This window comes from Colossoma macropomum, unplaced genomic scaffold, assembly GCF_904425465.1.
Source record: "Colossoma macropomum unplaced genomic scaffold, Colossoma_macropomum, whole genome shotgun sequence".
Classification (NCBI taxonomy): Eukaryota; Metazoa; Chordata; class Actinopteri; order Characiformes; family Serrasalmidae; genus Colossoma; species Colossoma macropomum.
In genome coordinates this window covers 30,981,976-31,007,198 of record NW_023494798.1, presented here as the reverse complement: position 1 = coordinate 31,007,198, position 25,223 = coordinate 30,981,976, and the positions used below count along the sequence as shown (strand labels likewise).

General features: G+C 39.0%; 1 protein-coding gene across 1 annotated transcript in view; it reads right to left on the bottom strand.

The window, feature by feature from the left end:
* The window catches only part of kifc3 (kinesin family member C3), a 58,120-nt gene extending 33,316 nt beyond the window's left edge, over positions 1 to 24,804 (bottom strand). Inside the window, 4 exon segments of the mRNA XM_036584904.1 lie at positions 474 to 536; positions 538 to 617; positions 4,080 to 4,197; positions 24,253 to 24,804. Coding sequence (XP_036440797.1) covers positions 474 to 536; positions 538 to 617; positions 4,080 to 4,197; positions 24,253 to 24,540 — 549 coding nt within the window. The 5' untranslated portion in view covers positions 24,541 to 24,804.
* Positions 24,805 to 25,223: the final 419 nt, after the last annotated feature.

Here is a 25,223-nt window from a genome sequence, read left to right as displayed (position 1 = left end):
GTTTCTGTTAAAACAATAGATAATTTAGGTATTAATAAGCCATTTGGCTATGGTAAAGTGCATCTACAGCTGAATTCCAGATCGACTCCACTATAATGGAGGAAATCACAGTGGGTGCACGCATGAAATTTGTAACTAAAAACATTTGTGCATTTGTGAGATCCTGATTTCCTCTTTTCTGTGATGCAAACAAAAGCAATCTGAGCGCTGTCAGCTCATCCATGTGCAGAATACTTTTAGGGATGTAACTTTTTGTCCATTTTTAACCACAAAATTCAGATTATGACCAAACTGTCAATTTAAAGTCATGCTGAACAGCAAGCAAAGTGCAATACTAAAGCAAATTTCAGACACCAACCATGTCTTGACTGATGGACTGTATTTGCCGTAAGGAAAAAATAGTGCAAATGAGGTTTTTCACCAAACTACTCCTTTAAACTGACTTGATAAAAGAACAGGTAAAGGGGTTCTACCTGTATGAGCAGCTGCTGCTGTTCTGAGATAGGAGGATCAGAAAGATCAGGGGTCAAACAGGGGACGCTGGAGGACTGTGTTAGGCAACGTCAAGAAGGAGCTCTCCTCTTCACCATCGCTCATCAGGAAATCCACTGAACTTGCTGCAGAGATACACACACACACACACACACACACACACACACACACACACACACAAAATGAACTGTCGAGAGAAAAGTCTGCTGAATTTGGCAAAACACACATTTTATCCTGGTATCTCTGACAGGGCTGAACGTTGAGGGAAACTATATAATTTAATAAATGCAATTTTTCTGACCAATATTACGATAGTGATTTAAATGTGTATTTTCTGTAATTGAAGCTCCTGTATAACATGCAGCCATTGTAGTGCCGTAGCCCAGCATCACCTAAATATGCCATTAAATATTGGTTCACAATATTGGCCAAATCTATAGATACATGTATGTATACATACATATACACATATTTTTAAAAGCACAGTCAAGAATTTGATTCCAATATCATCCCTAATTTTTAAATTAAGCAATATTAGTCCAGCCCAAATGCATTTCTTATTTCATTAGCAGGTAATTTTACTTGTTTACAGCATTATTTCTCCAAACAAGGATAATTATCCACTAATGGAAAGAGATATATTCAGCAATATCCTACAACACTTACAATGACTTACAATGAGAATTTATGATGTGATTATTTTCTGTAATTGAAGCTCCTGTTATTTCACGAGCTTTGTATTATTAGGTTAAATTTCGCCACTTAAAACTTATTAAACCAACCTTTAATAATGCAGGATATAATTAAAACCACAACTGCTCTTTTCAAGTGGCGTAAACAAATAGAAATAAAAACAAACAAGTGCAAACAAATGCATTGTTATGGGGTTTTGATATGTGACACAGAAAATGCAGAAGAGCTGCATGGCCAAGAATGCATGATTTCACAAAACTGGTATCAGGAAATTCAAAAAACAAACCAACCCTCCCACTACAGCCAAACTCCCTGAGTGTCCTCTCTTTCCTCTAGCGGGTCCCTCTGTTACTCCTTCTTATTCTTTCGTTCTCTCTCTATTCCCACAACAACAAATTCAAGGTCCTTCAGGCTCCATGGAAACCAGCTCTGCATGATAAGCTGAAAGATAACAGCCTTGTGCGGGTAACACATTAACTTAACACAGCTACACATACGTCTAGATAAAAAAGTCTATATTTCTCAATCCACAGTCTTTTTATCAGGGAAAAACAAAACAATACTGTGTGACTATACACATGAACAATGCTTTTGCTTATCTTCCTGTGTAAAGTCTTCTTGATTTTGCAACTAAAATGATAAGAGCTACAAAAATAAAGATGATTGCTGATTTACTAGCAAGACTGATTTCAGCTCTGGGATATAACTAGCTGTAGTCACTGCTCAAAGGGGAATTCCACTGATTTTTCAATTTCTACATGATTAAATCTACATAATAAGACGTGAAATCAGTCAGCGTGTTAAATGTGAAACGCTCCGTTCTAGAGAAACTTACTGAGTCAGAAATGTTCACAGTGGTGGTGATAGGAACCAGACGTCTGAAGAGCTGAACACCTCTAAAAGCTCCATCACAAAGTTATTACATGAAGTGATTACAAATAATAAGACAGTGTTTTACAAAGCTTTGAGAAGATTTTGGTTTAAATTTTTTTTTTTTAACACATTAATGGCAGAGGGGTACATGCAGTGTCGTAAGGCAAAATAGTCCCCAAAGAAAAGATTTAGATTTACTTTCCAATTTTCAGCATTATATCCAAAACATCAAAAGACATAGGTTCACTGGTGGCTGTGGATAGTAATTTAAATGGCTATATTTGTGTTGTCAGCATTTGCAACCTCTGGTTCTTATCACCACCACCATTCAGAGATCTGTCTCTACATAATTTGGATGACACTTTATTCTGAGTGGTCCTTTTTAGATGAAACAAACACACAACAGACTCTCGGTAACGTCAAAAACAAAAACATACAAGGGTTAAGATTAGGTTCTGGGTTAAGGTTAACGTTAGGATTAGGATTAGGATTAGGGCCAGGTTTAGGGTTAGGATTAGGTTTTGGGTTGAGGTTAAGGTTAGGGTTAGGTGTTGGGTAAGGTTGGTAAGGTTAGGTTTTGCATAATGGGAGTAACATATTAACAACACATCTACTTAATGTAAGTAATGCATCAACAGAACATCTACAAGATGTTTACTTCAATGCATTCAGATGCTGCACTACTGCTATTTCACTAATATGTTGTTCATGTGTTTATTACTCATCTATAAAGGACAACACAAATGAAGTGTCACCATGATTTTAAGCAGTGCAGCATTTCACGTCAAACCATTCTGAACGACTTTGATTATATCTCAAAAATTGAATTTTGCATAAATTTTGAATATGGATAGAAATTCCCCTTTAAGGCTTGAAAGAATGTTACACACTGCATAAAACATCTCTCTCTCACACACACCAGCTAAGTGTGTTTTCCAACGACACAGCAGGTAAATCATCTCCCTGGCAGCTCTAAAAATGTGCTATGCAAAGCTGTCATCACAGCATCAGTGTCATCATTCAGCTGCACCAGCCAGTAGTTCTCTCTGCTTCCTGCTTTCTCAGCCTCTCTAGTCAATGCCGTTATGCAATATCTTTCATGTACATATCTGCTAATACTGACACAAACACTTATAACATCTTAAAACTGGGACTAGTTGTACCTGGATTAGCATTATATAGAAACATAATACGTATTTGTAGCGTTACAAATGCAGAAAAATAAATAAAATAACACTAAATGCAGCCATTTTTGTGCCGTAGCCCAGCGTCACCTAAATGTTATGCTCTTCCAGCGTGCAACAAATATGTCATAAAATACTGGTTTAAAACATTGGCCAAATCTTTACATACATGTATGTACATATACATATATTTAAAGAACACTGCCAACAATTTGAATCCAATATCACCCCTAAATTTTAAATTAAGCATTTTTAGTCAAGTTTAAATAAAGTTTAGCAGGTATTTTTTCTTGTTTACAATATTATTTCTTGAAACAAGGATAATTATCCATTAATGCAAAGAGATACATTCAACAATATCCTACAAAATGACTTGCAAAGAGAAATGTTATGCCTAGATATTGGCTAGATTTAAGATAATCTCACTTGGCAAGGCACCATTTTGCAGGGTTACCATTTTTCTCCCACAGCCGCGTTAATGTTTACGCGTCCCTGTTGTCACCGTGCGCAGCTCTGTAAAAGAATGCATTGATACACACAATAACCCACTGTTCAAACTGCCCTGTTTAAAGCTCCTGTCTCTAAGGAGCTTTACCCCTCTGTACCTGGAGCCAGTGCACATGCCTTTCTCCCCCCATTCAGTTCAGAATCCTGTTCTTCTTCTATCACGTTCTCTTCCTCTGTTCTTCTTTGCTGCCTTCTTGTCAACAGAGCCGGACAGACGCAAACAAACCCCTGCTCTGTCCCTCTCTCATTCACACACACATGCATGCACTCGCTGCCACCTGAAAAATGTCGCCACACTGGTTTAAGTGAAACCATGTGACCGGCGCTCACCATCCAATGAGTGGTCTTGGTAACAGAGCTGCTGCAGGCAGGGGGTGTGGCCGAGGTCCCAGGTCTTCCGTGTGCCGAACATGGCCGCCGGGCCGAGGAGACCACACCGCTGGACCGGCTATGCAAACACAAAGAAAAAGCAGTTAAAGCACTACTCAGCTGGAGTTTTACATTTTTGCCACTTTATTAGAAACACCGACCTTGTACTTTGGCCATTTTATTAGATACATCCATCACATAGTAATTGTTATTACAAAGGGCACCTAACTGTAGACTGTAGCCTCCTTCTACCCCCCTTGCTTACAGCTGGTGTACCAACTGTGACCATCTGCTGATGTACAATTTATGAAAGTCCAGTGATTCCCCACAGTCCTCAGAGCCCCAGAGATGGTCCCCTTTTTCCTCTATCCCCATGTGCTGCAAGTGGGGTTGGAGCAAAAATGTGGGCTGTCTGGGTCCTTTTGACAATCACTGCTCTAGTCTGTCAACAACGGTCAGCTTCTGACAGTGCTGGGCGATACTGATACTATTCGACATTATGATATTTTCTATATATTTTACAATATACCACAAGAGACGGCACTAATCTGATACATGTATTAGTATCGGGCAGATATTATTATTATTAGATAGGGAAAAAAGGTGAATGTGATCCAATCCTGACAAATATATCCTAAAACAGCACGCACTCACACACTCACTCTGTGTGATATGAGATTAGCTGTGTAGCTCTTCCTGTTGTGTAGCACAGCGGTATTAGTTTCAGCACGATGGACTACTTTTCAGTGATCATCTTAAGTGAAAAGTCAAGTGTTTCATTTAAGAACAGCTTAATTTTTCAAGATGTACTGGCTCAGGATCTTTATCAGCTGTCACTCAATATTGAAATAATATGCCATCTCTATACAGTACAGTTTCAGATGTTATATTAGCTTGAACGAATAACATTAATGAGACTATGCTTCCTAAGTGCTGCTCTATGCTAGAAGAATGTCTTACTAATCTGGTAAGTACATCATGATTGGAGTGTTTTGTTGTGTTCCTACACAGTATTGCAAATGTTAACCAGACAGAAATCACATTTCCAGAATGGGCGCTTACCAGTTATTCACTTACGTGTACTGAAGCGCCCAGCAAATAACACATTGTAGTTACCCAAGATTCTGTTATCAACACCGCTTTCTATTTTCTATAATTTTATTACATCGATTTCCACTCTCAGCCTGGCACTGTTGTGCCTGATACACTCGTCCCACCACCACAACCACAGTCAACGCTGTGCTGAGAACAGACCACCCAAATAATATCTGGTCAATAGTGGTCCCATTTTCCAATAATTGCCAAAGAGCATCTATATAATAGGTTTTTCTGATAAAATGGCCAGTGAGTGCAGCTACAAGGTTAGAATATGAACTGAAGCAACGCATTAACAACTCTTTTGCAAGTGACTACATTTCCCAAGTCTCATCTGCAGCCATGGTAACCGCAGATTATTCACAAATTCCAGGACACTGACCACAACCATGCTCTGACTAATCAGATTACTGAAGAACGACCACAGCTTTCACATGTAAAGTTTAAAATCCACTGACAACAAACAAACACGCTAGTCAACGTTACGGAAAGTGAACTTTGGTGACACTCTCAGGCTACACACGTTCAAACAGGTCATCTAAAATACAAACACAGAAAGATGGGGAGGTTTTAGTGCCTATGGTCCAGTCCTAATCTGCTTAGTGTAACTGACCAGAAGACACACTCTTTTCAGGATCAATACCATGCTGTGGAAGCCCATTTATAGTGTTGGGTTATCATAACACTCACTCAACGCCCCTTAACTGCCCCCCCACCTGCATGCAACAGTATCTTCTACAATCAGGTAGCATTAGCTGGCCACAGCAAAGGACAGCGCACAAGCTGATAGGTCAGTCAATGGGCTGACCTCTCCACTACTACAGTTGGAGGAAGCTAAAGCTGGTTATCTGCTGGACACTGCACTCTTTAAACCAGTTAGTCAACAAGTGTTTGTGCGTATAGGAGTTTTTACATATAAAAGAGGAAAAATTAAAAAAAGAAATCATAATAAGACAGTGTTGTATATATACACACACATCTAGCCCATGTATATGACCATGAGCTATTGATTAAATGCAATATAAATAACTGCGATTTACAGTTTGATTAACTTGATTTGTTTATTGCATGAAACTATTTAAATACAAGCGTAATCAGCTGATGAATAGTCTCGCTTCCTAGCTGTTTAGATGTAGTAGCTCCAAACTAACGGCAGATATTGTTTCTGCTTTTCGTGCAGGGTCTCAAACAAACAAACAAACAAACAAACAAACAAACATTACTCTGTCATCCTCTAAAGGCACCACAAACTTCAAATAAACACAACGCTACTCACTGCTGCCCTCTATAGGTTTATTAACAAACATTACTGGCATTTAAAGGCATAAGAGCTCTTCAAACTTTAGATTTTTTGTTTTCGCAAGACAAACAAAATCTCTGTAAAGATGTTTTCTGCTTCTTTTCATCTAAATGAATTTGCCACAACCCAACAGATGAACACAGGTAATTCACATTCTGTTACTTACCAAGTAAACATATGACTGTGAAAGCTAACAATGGTCAAAAATAATCACAGTCAGCTTAAATTTGTAATAACTGTGACAGGCCTAAGGAATCATAACATAAAAAGTACATTACCGCAGTACTTTTGAGCCATTTGCAGCACCATACACATGAAAAAGCAGACAGATACACAGAGACACAGTCATTTAGTACAGTTGTCAGTCCCATGGCTCCATCATCTTGGTCATGACCCCTGATCAAACTCCAGTAAAGCCATCCTGGGTCAGGCTAATCTCACCAGAACCTTCCCTCTGCTACTATAAACATCACATCAGATCTCACTGCTGCATCACCACCTTACTGTACTCTACCAGCACCACACATACAGAACTCAACAGGCTATTTATTGACTCACAAAGGACAGCAACACTCAAACACACCAACACACACCAGAAGTCCTCTCTTCTTGCGGCCCATGGTGTGACCATTGCGGTCGCGGCCTCTTTCCCGGTCCAGCCAGCGCTTCTGGAAAAGTGACCCCATCAAGCCCAACATCTTTGCCCACTCTATGCTAAACTACTGAGCAGCTAACGTTAGCACCAACTCTTCACCCCAGCTTCTATGCTACCCATTGCAGTAGACGAAAGTGGGAGGGAAAACTAAGGCAGAAGAGAGCATAGCTATCTGCTGACAGGTAAGAGTGCTGTGTCTTTTCCCCCCTCCCGCTGTGATTACCCATAATCCTTTAAGCCCGTCAGCAGATGGCCTCCTGCTCCCTCCCTCTCGTCCTCTGATGCAGGGACCAGACGTTCTAGGCCAAATGCAGAGGCAAACCCTCATCAATAACAACAGGCCCTTTTCTTAGATCTTCACGCGCTGCAAAACCAAACAGTGCCTCCTAATGAAATATTTTCAGTATTAAACAAAATAACTTTTAGTATTTTCATTCCTTTATGCATATGGGCTCGCACTACATTCAAACTGTACTCTACCTACAGGTAAATTGAACTGTGCATGCTAATTTGGCTCAGATGGGCAGAGACTAAGGATGTGCATTCAGACTGAATCTGATATTGAGAGTTCATGAACAGCTATCCAGTTATTAATAAAAAATGCAGACCAAAATTGGTAGTTTTTTAATGTTGGATAAGTAACTGAGGCTCTTTTGCCTCTTGGTAACTGGTACAACACTGGACTTGTCATACTTACACTAGATCCCATGTGTCAAACACAAGACCCGCGGGCCAAATCAGGCCCGTCACACAATCCTATCCAGCCCGCAAGTATTTTAATTTTCTATTAATATTAGCCCGTTTCACAATGCGCTGCACTACAGTACCCAGCATGCACTGCAACGTAATGGGCTCTGACTCTCCAACCACAACAAGAGTCTATGGGCCAGCAGTTACTCAATTCTACACAATTCCCCACCATTCATATCACCAAACGCACTGGCTGCATTTCAGCTGCAGTTCAATCAATATAAACACTAACATCAGCTCAGCAGCTCAGGAACTGAGCCCAAGTCTCAATGAACCTGCAGCAAAGAAAGGATGCCAGGGGTCTAAGTTCAAGCAAATAAGCAGGTTTAAAAGACCAAATACTGAATATTTCAAGTGCCCATGTAATATTTCAAGGTCTACTACAAGTGTCTGTATTTTATGATGAAGGTTTTATTTCACTAAAATGTGTGAGCTTGTGCTCCTACAAACAACCAACAATAATCCAATTTATATTTGTTTTAAACACAGTGAAATGACTGTTGGTCTATACTGAACTTAGTCAACAACACATCGAATTTTACAGTCTATATTCACTCATCTCACAGTTTCCAAGTCTCAAAATGCCTTTCAGAACATGCTAAATGAATTTAACATTGAAAAAATAATAATCAGATCTTAAGACTATTTTTCTGTGTTCAAACAAATAAACATTAGATGTCGAGACAGTGATAAAGATTTAACTACTGATCATAGCATAATTTTGGTAATGAGAATTGTGATACAACATTTGGTACTAGCCAATGTATTGTGATATATCCTACTGTCATGACCCTTTTCTTCGCTTCTTTCGCTTTTCTGAATATATTGTGGATATTATCAGTGCTTAAAGAATAGTGAACATAGTACTTGAAGAACATGTTCAATAAAAATCATTGTACCCAGAGTTTTTGAGGGCAGTTTGTAAATGATGAACCACTAGTGCACTGGTATCTGTAATAACCCAATTTACCCAGTTTTGGATGACAGACTTCCATTATCTGTTACCTACAGATGGACTGGCGACCCGTCCAGGGTGTATCCTGCCTTCCGCCCAATGACAGCTGGGATAGGCTCCAGCACCCCACCGCGACCCAGAAGGATAAGCGGTTTAGATGATGTATGTATGTATGTATGTATGTATGTATGTGAATTGTTGAATCGTATTTATTTTATTTATTTAGTTTTTCATACATACATACACACACACACACACACACACACACACACACACACATTATATATATATATATATATATATATTACTTTTAAGGCAAGTCAATGGAACCAGACTTTTTTCCAAGTAGTTTTAAGCCATTACTTTTGGTCCATTCATCATGAAATTTACATGCAATGTAAAGGTCAACAGGCCATTTCAAATTATGTCAAGAACTGAAAAACAACAAAAATGGAGATAGGAGGTTTTCTTCCGACAGTTTAAGGTATTACTATTTAAACAGCATTTTCAACTCCTTCTTAACCCACTGTGATTTGACTGGTGGACACTAGAGGGCCACAGCGCTCCCATGACTAAAAAATGACTTAATCAGGTTAATCATAGTAAGCACTGGATTAATTTTCCACAGGAGTGCTGCACATATACACCCCGACAGGCACACAAAAACTCCCTGTCCCCTGGATCGGTCTGTCTCGACAGCGTCAGGTTACTCTCATGAGACTAAAACACTATCAGGGTCTCAGTTTCAGCCCAGGGTTTGGCTGCTCCTTGGGGAGCTGAACACAACAGACTGTCCTGTGTACTGCTACCTGCTTACTGGCCAAATAAGATGCCATTCAAGTAACATTCATCAGTTATGTCATATGTCTAAGCTTGGTTTAGCATTTTTTTCTAACTATCTGAAGAAACAAAGCAGCAGGCAAATTCAAAAGGGTAGATTTAAGAAGAGAGATCAGGCAAAAATGCTGTGTTTGTGTCTCAGAAAGCAGAAAACATTATATTTTTCTTTCTATCTGAAAAAAGACATTAAGATGTCATGAAAAAAAGAAAATATGCGGGAAAAATGTCGTCTGATTGTCTTAGTAAGCACTTTCTGCAAAAATAACAATATTCAAGGTTTCTAAGAGAGATAATAGCCAAAAATGCTGTATGTTTGTCTCAGCAAGCAGATAACACAGCCTTTGCTTCCCTGCACCCCTCTCCTAATATCACACCAAGATATTTTCTGCCTTAACATCTGTACTGCACCCACAGGGTGTGAATCTCATTAGCCCACTTCTGTTATCTCTCTCTACAGAATCTCATCTTCAGCTTCAGCCTTGTTCTGCGCGCAGAGCGACTAAGGAGTTAAGCAGCTGCGCAAATTAAACACTGCTTTCATGGCCACATGATTTCATTGTTTGAGATCAATGATTATCAGCATATTTTGATATTAATAAAATAATGTATATATTTTGATGCATGTCTGTGAATATATATGAAGCTACATGTGTGTAATGATAACAGGCTGATTAATTTAAGCAGCATGAGTTTTTCAGGACAATCTGTACATTTTTCTGTTATGCACCACTGTGTTATACATCAGTGGAAACAGTGACCCAGACTTTAATAAACTGACTGAGCTACAGCTGACAAAGCATTTCATTACATCTGTCTACTGCATCAATTATGCATTAGCCACACACAGAGGTGTGTAGAGTAGAGGGCTGCAGTGCACAGGCATGAAACTAAAGCCATAACCGGATCCAAACCGTACCATGTAACAATATCTTTGTTTGATAAGCTGCATGTTGGATAACAAAGAGCATAATTAGAAGCATATTATAATAAAGCATACTTTGTTAGCCCCCTTTTACCCTGTTCTTCAGTGGTCAGGACCCCATGGACCCTCACAGAGCAGGTACTATTTGGTTGGTGGATCATTCTCAGCACTGCAGTAACACTGACGTGGTGGTGGTGTGTTAGTGCGTGTTGTGCTGGTACGAGTGGATCAGACACAGCAGTGCTGCTGGAGTTTTTAAACCATGTATCTCCAAAATGGTAACTTTACAGGAGAAGAAAAAAACCTACTTTACTTTTAATGTAATGTTTTTCCAAGTAGTTTAGAGCCATAACTTTTGGTCTATTCATCATGAAATGTACACACAATGTAAAGGTCAACAGGCCTTTTCAAATTATGTCAAAAACTGACTAAAATGGAGAGACAAGGTTTTCTTCCCACAGCAGCGATACACATGTTTGCCACATCACCCACCACTATGGACACCTGCCCAAGTGTAACCTACAGGTGGGAAATATTTTGACCTATTTAAAAAAAAAAACATTTAGCATTTTAATAATGGCAAAAGTAATGAAATTAAAATGAAATTAAAATCTCAAAATGAAAACAAAAATAAAAGGTGACGTAAAAACAGCACAGACACCATTTCGGTCAACAGACTTTCATCAGTGCTCCCCAAACACAAATACATAGAAGAACTCTAGTTACACCTGGACCCAATCATAAAGGTGTGGCCTTGTCCTACCAACCAATGACTGATAAGAAACAATAGGAACCTATAATTCATCACTTTTTACGTCATTTGTGCACCCTGGACGTGAGCACCATGTCTGTCAAATACAGAAAACCTTCTGATAATTTTTAACTTTGCAGCTTTTTTGGCTCTTTGTTTTGGTGTGGGAGTAATTTGTTCCATGTTTAGTTGTTTTTCTTCACAGCAGTCACTGCATTTAAGGTGCATTTTTATTAACCCATGTCTCTGGCAGAGAACAGCATCCACCGTCCTCTAATCAACAGTTATCCCTGCTGTGCTAAAGTTCCTTTTGCCATTGCTGCTACTTTAGAAACGATAAACTGATGTTGGACGAGCTGAATAAGCGAGAGGACAGATCTTTCACCAGCCCAACACGTCCCTCTCATCATATCTGGAGTGAGAGCGACTGATGTTACGTCAACCCAGTTTCATGAGAAAATGCATGAGAGTGCAAAGTTGTGCATGAAGAATCTTCCCGAACCAGATATTTTGCCTGGCTCGTGTAGAGCAGCCTAAACCAGACACAACATTAAAGAGGACAGAGTTCAAACGGAAAATAAATAGGAAAGTTCATAAGGGTTGAACATGGCATCTGTTTACAAGGCAAGTTCCACCCTTTAATAAGATGAGCCAATCAGCATGTTGGTTAAATCACAAGCGTGAGCAGCTCCCCTTGTTGTGGCGATATGCGCATACACAATAGTCAGAACAGGCTAAAAATGTGTTTGTGCGTTATCACAGCCAAATGGTACAGTATATCTATGCTGTTTGTGTCTGATTTTATCAGTGATTTCAAATATGCTTCTGAAACGTTAATGCGGCTTTTAGTGTCGGTTTAATAGGTCTCTCCCAATTCAAACAGACAGGAGTCTGGTCTTGCATGAGTGGTGAATAACTGCCTGGGCGTCACTGGCAAAATGGACACTGAGTACACAGATTTTCCTATAAGGACTTTGCCTATACCCGTACACCTGTACACCTGTACACCCGTACACCCGTACACCCTAACCCTGCAGTGAAATAGTAGTGTGCAATATCTTAAAATTTGCATGAAGCGGATTGCGTATCGTTAAAATGTCTAAATATCATGAGCGACATAATATTGCCCCCAACTCAAGCAGAAGAAAAGAAGGCTACCTTTGTGAAAACAACTTGAGTAAAAACACACAACCAGCAGCTCAAAAAATCTACTTAGGTTGACTGTTTTTATATGTACAGAACTGCTGTGGAACTAAGTACATGCAGCATCTATCAGCACAGGAACTGAAGATTATCCAGCTCTACTTTTCTACTTTTTTAATCTTTTGATCTAAAATTAAACGCTAAAGCTCCAAAGTGAGAAGTGTGAACAACAGCAAAGCAGACCAGTTGAAGCACAACAATAAAATTAACCCCCCCCCATACATATTTAAACATTAATAATGAAAAAGTAATGAAAAAGTAATGAAAAAACTCAGGAAAGTACGAAATTTACGTGTACCTGAGAAAATGTAACTTGTCACTTCACATCTGTGCCAAATATACACAGTCTAGCTGGACTTAACCACTAAATTGCATGCATCTTATTAATTTAACTGAATTACCATTTTATACATCATAAAGAAATAAAAGTTAAACTTCTCCATAATGCTAGTTCAGGTGGATGCAGTCCCAGCTTATACATTATTAAGCGTTAGGTATCTGCATCAGCTGCGAAGTCCTTATATGACAGTCTGTCCACTTGTCGACCATCCTGGCAACACCTCTCAGCACCAATCACCATTCCTATAAGACCAGGCTGCTGTCTCTCAGAATGGGAGAGACCTATAAACCCAAACTTAGAGCCAAATCAATGTGTTTAAACCATATTTGTAATCACTGGTAGATTTTTGCAGTGTTTTGCTCTTATAAAGCACAAAAAGTGTTTTTTTCTGGTTGATCTGGCAACAATATCTCCACAACTGAGGGGGCTTTTTCCCCCCGCTTGTGGCATTACTTGCATGCTAACTGGCTCTTTTTTATTGAAGGGCGGGACTTTCCCCATAAACAGAAGCCATGCTGAGCATTTTGATTTTTCATTTTACAGCAAGTGACCTGTCTCCTCCTTTATAATGTCTCCGTGGGCAGATATGTATTTGAAAAATATCAGATATGGGCATCGGCACAGAACTCTAGATATCAAATGTATTCCTTAAAAAAATGAAGAATCACAATATGGAGCAGGGATAACAGGAAAGCTTAAATAATTCTTATAAACTCAACAAACAGCATAGAACACATTTTAAATATCTGCACAAGTATTGGAACAGATTATCACTTCATTCATTACATCCTTTTCATAATAATAATAATAATAATAATGATGATAATAATAATAATAATAATATCATTATTGTCCAGAGAGTATATCATGATATAAATTTGAGTTCATATCATCCACCACTAGCAGTCTGTCACACATATGTGCCATAATGTATCCTGTGGTCAAGCAGGCTGTTGCTGTCTGCAGCAAACGGTCTGTCTGCAGTCGTTCTGCCTTTGTCTTACGCGCACACACGTGAAGAGATCATATAAAATATAAAACCATGGAAGCAGAGCCCCTTCTGTATGAAAAGCAGGCATGCATGTACAGTATGCCTATGAAACACTCAATTACAAAGTCTGCCCATCCCCCAATAATAAAAGGGTTAAGGTCTCCTTCCTTCCATCCATCCATCCTGCTGCTTTAATGTGGTGTTAAATCCCTCTTTTTCTTCCAGCCCAAACATCTGTCTGCATTGGCTACTGTAATGCACAGCCTGAGGCATGAACAGCAACATGCGCCCACACTGCCGTTACGATGGCTTATGCTTCAGTCTAGACGCTAAAAGATAAAAGGTATGTACTTGTATTTACAGACGTACACCTGTATTTGTTCAAGCACATCAGGCAATGTGCAATAAGGCTTTTGTCTTTGAGGTCATGAATCCATGCAGATTCTTGGGGTGCTCAGCTTCCAAAGCGCCCGCTAAATGAATAAATACAAAAACAGAGGATTTCCACCAAGCAAAGCAGCAATAAAAATCCTGCAAATTAGCTGAAACACGTCTACGTCTCTTTGTACTGACCTCTTTCCCTGCAGCCTCCTGAGTCTACTCATTCCGCCATCGCCATGGAGCTCGTTTATATAGAGTACAAATGCATTCTCTCTCTCTCTCTCTCTCTCGCTCCCTCGCTCTCTAAACGCCGTGTCGCACTGCCACCAGCCCCACCAGCTGCCCCCACTTCTTCTCCTTCTCGTTCATACGGGCGCTGCGCTCTCTCCCTCACTCACATATCCGTACAGACATAAACGCTATGCTCTCGCTCACTGTTCCTTAGTAACAGTGGAATTGGAGCCAGCATCCAGGCATCCCTCCTCCTCTTTCTCCCCTTTTTCCCCTCCTCTCCCCCACTTTCCCTCTGCTAGATGAGAATAAATATTTTATCCACAAATAAAACGTGCTCTTCACTCCTCCTCCAGAGCCGTTACTCCAAGTGTGTCACATGGTGTCCGACCCACTGCGTGAAATATTAAAGTGTAACATTACACGTATGCATGCGGCCGCCTGTGAATGAAACAGAGGCACCTGCCTCTGTACTACAGCAGTGTAAAGACTGCTGGACATGATCAATTCAGATGTTAACAGAAGCATACAAATACATCGCTGCTGTCGGAAGAAAACCTCGTATCTCTATGACATAACATTTTTCAGTTTTTGACATGTTTTGAAAATAGCTGTTGCCCTTTACGTTGTGTGTAAATTTCATGATGAATGGATCAAAAGAAACGGCCCAAAACGGCTTGGAAAAAAGTCTGGTTCCATTGACTTACATTAAAAGTAAAGTAGGTTTTTTTCTTGTCTTGTAAAGTTGTCATTTTGGAGATACAAGGTTCTCTTCCGACATACATTATAGGTGCTACCTTGCAAAACAGATACTATGCAACATTATTGCAACAATAAATTGATCAGGGGGCAAAAAAAACAAAAAAAAACAAAAAAAAACCCCCAGAAAACCCACCTGACCAATTATTGTCCACTATAAACATGCTGGTTACAAAATATACACTGCTGATTGGCTGCCTAAATGACCTGCCATATGTATGATTCATATCAGCACTTAAATTCTACATGGTGGTTTTTTTGATCATTATTATTATCATCATCATCATCATCATCATCATCATGATCATCGACACCCAAAAGTATTTGTAAAATTATAAAGCTCATTATAAAGCTTCGGCTCCTGAATACGGTGGAAACTCTTTGCACTCCTACTGTTTTTTTCTGAAATGGACACAGCTTACACAATATCAGTGTTTGTGCATTTTGATGAGCAGCAATTGTCATTTTTTATCACGTTTTGTTTTTTTTTTTTCTTTTTTTTGCATGTAAACTTTTGAACAACACAGTGAAATTCAGAAAAAGTCTGCATTCAAATTGCACTGGTGTCACTATATTCACTCCTTTTACTAACATACAGCTCAAAACAGGAAAAATGCTCTGCTTCTCGATTAGTCCTTGTTAAAGCTGACTATAAAAAAAACAAATAAAGAAACAATAGAGCTCAACAGGGGATCAAAGTGGTCAGATCCCCCCTGCAGTTTGCATTCAAAATGCAAGTTAATGAATCGGAGGTAGTGCACAAAACAGGTTGTACAGCATAACGTGTCACATAATCCCCAGTGAGTTATGACACTATGGTAACACAACAGAGTTGCAGTTTGTGTATTTTAAATCTTCATAGTTACATAATTTAGCAAATTGCTGCTGTCGGAACAAAATCTTGTATCTACAAAATGGTAACTTTACAGGAGAAGGAAAACTATTTACTTTTAATGTAAGTCAATGGAACCAGAATTTTAGTCTAAGTAATTTTGAGCAATTTCTTTTGGTCCATTCATCATGAAATTTACATACAAATGTAAAAGACAACAGGCCTTTTCAAATTGTAAAAAACTGAAAAAAAAAGACAACGGAGATACGAGGTTTTGATCTGACAGCAGCGAAATATAAAGCGTATTTTATTTGTTTTACCAAATTGCCAGCTTTTTAGTCCAATGTCAAATATTTCTCAATGGCAAAATGAATGGTGATTCAAAATGCTTTGAATGTAACTAGAAGATGGCATCGGACTGCACTTTCCTTCCCCATAAGGCTCTATAAATGTTTATATGATCCACATGGCCATTCCGACACACTGGGCATGAATGATGGCAATAGCAATGTAAGAGGTACCGCAGAAGGGAAAATTATTTGATTAATCAAATAACTGACTGATTATTCAATTATAGAAATAGTGTGTTTGATGCAGCCCTAACTAATAACGTATGCACAGCACTACAAAAACAGCCAAGCGCTTTCAAACGACAGAACTGCTCACTCAGATGGGTTGTATATGGGTTGTTCACTGTGTGTTCAATAGAGACCTGATACACCAACACCATTCTTCTCCACAGAGACTCTCTCTTTCTCCTCCCAGTGGGCCACTGCTCAGTAAATGGGTTACAAACACAAGCACCATCAAAGAGAAAGCAGCAATGCAGATGAGTCGTGGCTTACTTGTAAGCAAGAGTTGCCTGCAAGAGCAAAGTCAGAGAACTTTAAATGACCTGTCCCATTTAGATTCGGTCAAGGTCGGTAAAGCAAATTAAAAGCTTATGATCATAAACCTATAAAGAACATAGCTGGACATATATAAAGATAGGAGCTTTGGAACTCTCCCAAAATCAATAACCTTGGCAGAATCCTCACAGATTCTTGATAGCATGAAGAAAAAAAACAGAACAAGCATATTTTGGAGCTGTATCTGAACAATGATATCAGTATGGACAGATGCTTGCTTAAAAAAATAAATAAATAAATAAAAATCCAACGTACAAATATAAACACACACACACGCACACACACGCACACACAAATGTATTGATGTTCAGGTGATATTCATAATCTGTTTTATCCATTATATCTATTTTATTCATTAACTTTTATTCACAATATCTACTTTATTCATTACATTTATTCATAATCTTTTTTATTCATTATATTTTATTCATTATATCTATTTTATTCATTATATTTTATTCATTATATCTATTTTATACATTACATCTATTTTATTCATTAAATTTTATCCATAATATCTATTTTATTCATTATGTATTTTATTTACTTTTCTGCTTTTGTAACCCTACAGAAATAAACACTGTATACCTCTGTACTTCTAAACCAGGTGGATTTTTTCCCAGTTTCTAAATGTTATAAAATGTTCATGTACTTAGGTATCGGATGTAGGTATCGGCACACTTGTACATTATAAATATCGGCATCAGCCCACAGTTCCCGTATCAATGCATCCCTAGTGTCCTCAATGGTGAACAGCAGCAGGTGATTGTTAAATGACTGGGAAACCTGTATAACATCGAAAATGAAGTTACAATAACATTAGATCTCATGCACCAACCGTTCTTAAGAGATTTCCTCTTAAAACCCACTTGCGCAGTTTTTCACAACGATTCTGACATTGACCAATGTTTTCTTATCTGGGATTTGTTCTTAGGTTAAAAAAACATGTCATAAATCTGACAGACTTTTTCTTAGGACCTTCCTCAAGAACAAATTTAAGAAAAAACGTAGGAAGATATTAGTGAATGAGGCCCACTGTTATCCAGAACGCCTTGTGTTTCAAAAGCAGTGAGCATATCTCAAGTTAGACAAATTGACAAAATTGTTTGTGAACAGATGATGAGTGTCTTTATTAATAGTCATTTAAATGGTAAACGTCTTAAGCTTTGAAACTCTCCCAAAAATCTATAATCTCAGCAGAAAAGGCATTTAAAAAGTTTACTGTACTGCTGTTCAGAGGTTCAATGTTTTCAATAAAAAAAAAAGTTATCTTAAAAAAAGTAACATAAAACAGACAGTTCTGATCATAAAATCTGACTGCCTGAGCTGCGATTGAAGCCAGTGTAAAATACTCCAATGACCGCCTCACAACAAGTGATTTCTGTATTAATGCACCAATTCACTAAAATCACCGTGCTGTGAATGGACTGCTATGCTGTTCACATGGACCACCGAGCGTGCTGACAGAGGACATATGAATGTGGTTGCATTTAAAATGTGGAACTGACAACTTATTTTCTTAACAGCTAGAATAAAAGATAGCAGGCTAAACAGGCTAAAAGATAGCCAGCTGGCTAAACTGCTCCTCCATTAACCTTAAGTGTTACATTTTCTTGAAAGCTAAGCTGCAAAAACGGCTCATTTTGAATTTCTTGTTTCTGTGATGTCAAGAAAAAAAACAGTTCATTTGCATATGTCCGCCTATTTAGTCCACTGCAATTTAGCCCCACCCACTCATGCTGAAGCTAGGAAGAGCATTTCAGCCTGGACTGCTTTCCAAATGAGGCACAATACAGGGCAGTCAATCAGAACTGAGGTCATTTACATATCAGTTTTAAAGGCAGAGAAACAAAAACAGCCTGTTTAATTTTAAGGGGTAAAGAGAGGTTAGAAAATGATCATGTCAAAATGAATTAGGACATGAGTGGGGTCAGGCTAACTTTCTGGTAGGCCAAATCAAACATCCTCACGGGCCAACTTTGGCTTGCAGGCAATTCTTTGTGCAGCCCTGCTCTAAATGAATTACATTTCTTAGAGGAAAGATTTTTTTGTGTGTTTATTATTAACCATAAAAAATTATTCATTTAAAATGTGTGCATCTTATCATGTGCTGTATAAAAGCACAGTAACACACAGACTCAAGCGGTTTACTGCTTTAGTATATCAGTGATTCCAAAGCTCTGAACAGTAATGAGTGTGTATATCTGAGAGAAACTTATTGGGGATATAAAGCCGTAACATCAGGTGAAGAGGTAAAAGAAGGCCAACTGATTTGAGGTGAGTGAATGCCCTGAGAGGACGTGCACTCACAGGTAGGTGTGTGTGTGTGTGTGTGTGTGTGTGTGTGGTTCACAGAATGGGTCAGCAGCCAGAGAGAGGGTCTGCTGAATTAAAGAGGGATTAGAAAGGAGAGAGCAGAGCGCATCGCCTGTAGTGTTCAGATAAACTGTGCTGCTTATGTAACTGCTGATGCACTCATTCAGCACTGAAACACTGTTTACTGTCATCATGTAGCAGAAACATTTACCTTCCATAGAGAGAGAGAGAGAGAGAGAGAGAGAGAGAGAGAGAGAGAGAGAGAGAGAGAGAGAGAGAGAGAGAGAGAGCGCGCGAGAGCGAGAGAAATAGGAAATGACAAAGGGGAAGCTATATAAAAAAACGGAGCAAGAGATTGAAAGACAAAGGAGTGAGAGTGAGAGAGTGAGAAAGAGAAATGATGGACAAAGTGAGAGAGATATGGAGAAACAAATGAAAAGAAAGGGAAAGAGATAGGTTAAGAAAAAAGGGACAAACGAGAGAAAGAAGAGGTGAGAGATGCAAAAGAAAAAAGTAAGAAAGCGCAAGAAAGCACACAGAGAGAGAGAGAGAGAGAGAGAGAGAGAGACATTCAACGAAAAGACGAAACGAAAGAGGGGGCATATATACAAAAAGCGAGATTGAAAGATAAAGGAGTGAGAGAGTGAGACAAAAGGGACAGATATAAAAAGGAGATACACAAGAAGACAAAGAAAAAGCGTGAGAAAGGGAAATAATGAGAGAAGCTAGAGAGATCTGGAGAAACAAACAAAAAAGAAAAGGAGATGCAAAAGAAAAAAATTAAGACAAAAAAAAAGTAAGAAAGAGAAAGAGATACAAAAGTAAAGTCACTAAGAGGAAACAAAGCACAGAGAGACAGAGAGACAGAGAGAGAGAGAGAGAGAGTTAGAGAGAGAGAGAGAGATAGAGATAATCTCCATGCACACAGGCACCCACCCATCACAGAGCTGAGCTGATATGAATGAGTCAGTGATTTATTTCATCTCAGCAGTTAAAATTCCTCAACAGCTGATTATTTCGTGCGTCAGCAGCTTTACAAATGCCCTTCACTGCTCTATGAAGGACCACTCAGACAGCCAGACTGAGCCTTAAATAAGAACGACAAACACGTTCATTCAGCTAAATCAATAATGCAGCAGTCAAACGTTATGAAAGGACATAAATGAAACACTCTCATAACAGTGGGGACAACAGCAGCGTTGGGGATTTTAAGGATAAAATAAACCATAAACCATAAAAATGCCCATACAAAACAGGTGCTTGGCCTGCATAAAATGGGCAAAATATTAGTGTAAAGATTAAATTGCTACATATTGCAATTATGATGCGTCATATAATACAGTGTGTCTCAAACCTAAGGAAACAGCCATATAAAATGAAAAAGGTTTGGTGATCCAATCTCCAGTTTTAACATGAGAATGAATAAAGTTATGTTGACATGAAGAACACCACTGTTTTTCTGGTGCACTTCTCTACCTGTTTGATGTGTCACACACCTACCTTCCCATGCATAAAACTGAAGTTGAATCCAAGGTGGTGGCATTCAAGATGGTCGCCATGTTGGTGACACGGCCTCAGTTTTCCCCCACAGCTTGTGTCTAAAATCGGCTCACCAAAACGTTTTCATTTCATATGGCCATTTCCTTACAGCGTGTCTCAAAAGTACATTATAAACAAAAGTAGTTTTGGGGCACATCTATTATCATGTATTTTTATAATCATTAAATCTGTTGATGCATTATGGACACTGTGCTTTACCGAATGCAGAAGTACAGAGCTTCAGTTATAACTTATCAATCAATGCTTTTAGTCCAACTGCACTACTGCAAACCCCCATGGACCCTCACAGAGCAGGTACTATTTGGGTGGTGGATCATTCTCAGCACTGCAGTAACACTGACGTGGTGGTGGTGTGTTAGTGCGTGTTGCGCTGGTCTGAGTGGATCAGACACAGCAGTGCTGCTGGAGTTTTTAAACACCTCAGTGTCACTGCTGGACTGAGAATAGTCCACCAACCAAAAATATCCAGCCAACAGCGTCCTGTGGGCAGCGTCCTGTGTCCACTGATGAAGGACTAGAGGATGACCAACACAAACTGTGCAGCAGCAGATGAGCTGTCGTCTCTGACTATACATCTACAAGGTGGACTGACAAGGTAGGAGAGTCTAATAGAGTGGACAGTGAGTGGACACAGTGTTTAAAAACTCCAGCAGCACTGCTCTGTCTGCTGTTGTAGAACTGCAAAGTGCACCTATATAGTAAGTGGAGCTGATAAAATGGACAATGAGCGTAGAAACAAGGAGGTGGTCATAATGTTATGCCTGATTGGTGTATAATAATGCATCAAAACATCCACAGAATCTCTTCCAGAACTGTGATTGGTTAAACGACTCATTTGCTTAATTTAGTCCTTCACAACAGCCATCTACAGTATCAATACTGCAAAGAGCAAATGTCACAAAACATATTCTCTTTTTTTATTTTAGGAATAATTCTAAGAACAAGTAGCGTTCTTGAAAATATTACGTTCTTAAATGTATTTTAACTTTACGATAGCCTCACATTCATCTCCGGCTGTAAGAGCTGACAGGCGTCTACATTTATCAAACTCTGATGCTGCATCTTTTACTCTTGCCCATCATCATCATTTGCTTTCCATTGTCAGCCCACAATTATCGTATTTTTCAAGGAGGTTTATTTTTTTTTCTTGTTAGCTGTTACTTCCACTATCACCTGCAGTTCTTGTTCAGTTTTTTAAATGCTTGGTTTGATGTTTTTCCCCTATTTTGCTCCTCTGAGTGGATTAAACTAAATAACGAAAATATCAGGCTTAAGGAAGTAATTAAGATTATCTGAAAAGAATATCTGAGAACTTCAAGCCCCCCCCTCTGTTCTTACCCCAAATATCCCAAATAAGAAAACACTGGTGAATGTCAGAATCTTTGCGAAAAACTGAGTGAGTTTTAAGAAGAAATTTCTCTTAAGAATGGTTGGCGAATGAGGCTTATGAACTTCTTAATGTTTGTCTTAAGAATCTTCGCAAGTTTTTCTTAAGAAAGCTGTTGTGAATCTGGCCCCGGTACTACAGCACACTTGGGCCCAATCCCATTTCACCCCTTGCCCCTACCACTTAGCCCTCAGCCCTCTGTTTTGAAGTGTTAGGGCTCCATGGCCCTCCAAACAGAGGTTTTTCAGAGACTCTAAACAGAGTGTTATGAGAAAAAAAGAAAAACCGGCAAGATGGCTGAACAAGAGACCAAAGAAACCCACAAATTTGAGAATTTTCTCCGTTAAAAAATTACGATAACCACTGTATTATCTTAGTTTAATGTTTTTTCAATGTACTGTGGTCTGAAGCAGCAAAATGTAACTGCTGCACCTTTAAGGTGGAACGGGAAAATCAGAACAAGAAGCTGGCGAATATTGGACTTCAGCTTCAGATCAACAAAGAATTAGAGGTGCGCGATGATGCATAATTGTCTTATAGCCCCTCTTTGAAGGCATATGATTCTCTAAGTGTAACTAAAGCCCAGCAGTGAGGTGGCTGAACTTTTCCCTTCTCTGCTATCACTGAAGACTGGGCCGGGTCGCCTACAGAGCACCGCTAGTAGCTGTTAATGAAACAAGGTTTGTTTTTTGTTTTTTTTATTTGAGGGTCCCATTTCGCAGGGCAAGATTTCAACCACTACCCCTTGGAACTGAGTTAGGGTGACACTCGAAAACAAGGGGTAGAGGTAAAAAGAAGAAACAGGATTGGGTTTACAAAACTGAAATTATTCACATTGGCACACCGCAAAGTTTTACTGCCGCTTCATACGTTGCTACTATGCTAACATTAGCTTGACTACAGCACAAAAAACTACACTGGGTATAAAAAAAAAGTACAGAAGGTTACAAAATAAATTGTTTTGTAAATAACAACACTTTGAACATTTATTTTCATTAACAACATACTTTCAAATGTGCATAATTTGACAAAAACTGTGAGCTACAATTTTTCATTACGTTGAATGAGATTTTTAGCCAACATTTTGTTTAGTTTGTCCAACCAAGCAAAGGTAGCTAAAAAGAGGATGCATTGGTGGGCGGAGCCAGGATAGGCACAATTTAGGGTGATGAAATGCATTTAATCTGCTCTTTGTTTTTTCTACTCGGGTTTATGTTTAGTTAGTTAGAGCAACTCATTTAAATCAACAGTCAAATTCATATTGTGGAAAATGTAAAAGAACAGTTAGAATGATAGAAACTCTGTCTGTTACAGAAAACACTTAACTCTGTCAAACCTGCAAAAAAGGCCAAACATCTGCTGCATTTTTCTCATTTCTTTAAACTCATTAATACCACTCCATCCATCATTTAACTCTGCGTGCACACTTTTACTTCTTCTTTTACTTTCACTGTTTTTAAACGTGTTCCAGATCCTTATATCTTGACTATATGCCGATACAGAGTTTGTTCAGACATTTGATTTTTCGATTTTTTTACTGCGCACACTCACAATAAAGTAAGGAAAACTCTCAAAGGATCTACTTGAAAATCAAAAAACTCTCCATTAGTAAATAAACGACCCATATTACAGGTTTCCTTTCATGGTTTTCGTTTATTATTATGCTAAAAACAAGCAAAAACTACAAAAACGTTTCTACAACCTCACGGAATAATAAATATGCCTTGCTTAATATGTGCCTTGATCAACTGGTTTTCCTGCACTGCTTAATTGAAATATGCCTTGATTGGACCCAATACCGAATACAGTAACGTTTCTATGTATTTGTACCACAGTACAGCTAAACTGTTTATTTTTTGGCTCATTTATTTGAAAAAAAATGCTTATTTGTAAACACGGCTCAATCTTGATCAACTCTTTTGATCATTCTCATCGAACGGGACATCCTTGTCTCTCACCTGGACTCTCTTGCTGCGGCCAGGTGCGTTCCCCAGATGTTCTGTCCTGCCCGATTTCTTTCGGCCACTGGCTCCAGCCCTGCTGCCTGTATGACCACCATTCGGAGCTCCAGAGCTTCCAGGTAGGGAGTGTTTTGCTCTCCTCCTGTGGCTTGACAGAGGTGTCTCCTGCTTGGGCTTCTCAGCTTTCTCCACAGCCTCAGGCTCAGCCTCAGGGGCCTCCAGTGCTCTGGATCTTTTAAACAGGTTGTGGATGGACAGCAGTACGAGTGTGCACAACACATACATGGTCCCACCGGCTAGAACAAGGACTTCTGGTTGATTCGTGGGATTCTCAGTCACACTGAGAGTTCTCTGCAGGACATTCTAACTGTTCCTGCTGCAGCGCGAGCACAGGATAAGAACGCTATCTTCTGGTGCGGGTTACAGTCATCCGTGATATCAGTCTTGTGGCCAAAGATCCTTTACTGAAACACAAACCCGACACACTGGCGTCCCACGGAGATCGCTGTCTTACCGAGATCTTGGATGTCAATTATAAAATGAAAAGCATTGAAAAAAATCAGAGATTTGTTTACATTAGAAGCGTTTTTCTTCTAATAAAAAAGTAAAATGTTTACATCGTCAGTATTTGAAGCAAATGCAATCTATACTGTAAAGCAGCTCCTCAACAAGAAGTGCATAGTAAGATTCTTTCACTTTTAGATGTTAAGACAGAGGACAAACTTCACAAACTTTTTTCTAAAACAAAAAATTAAGCAAAGAAACAGGTGCCAAAACAAGCAAAAGTTCTTCAGTGTATTTACAGCAAATGTTCTTTTGCTCTGTATTGCAAAGCCACTCTTAGATATCCATCTCAAAGCAAAAAGCGGAGAAAGATGAAAAAAATCTCACTATTACGAAGGTTGGAAACGATGGAAAGTTGTCAGTGTTCAGTCAGAAGACTGTTCTAAAAAAATAAGCAAAAAAAA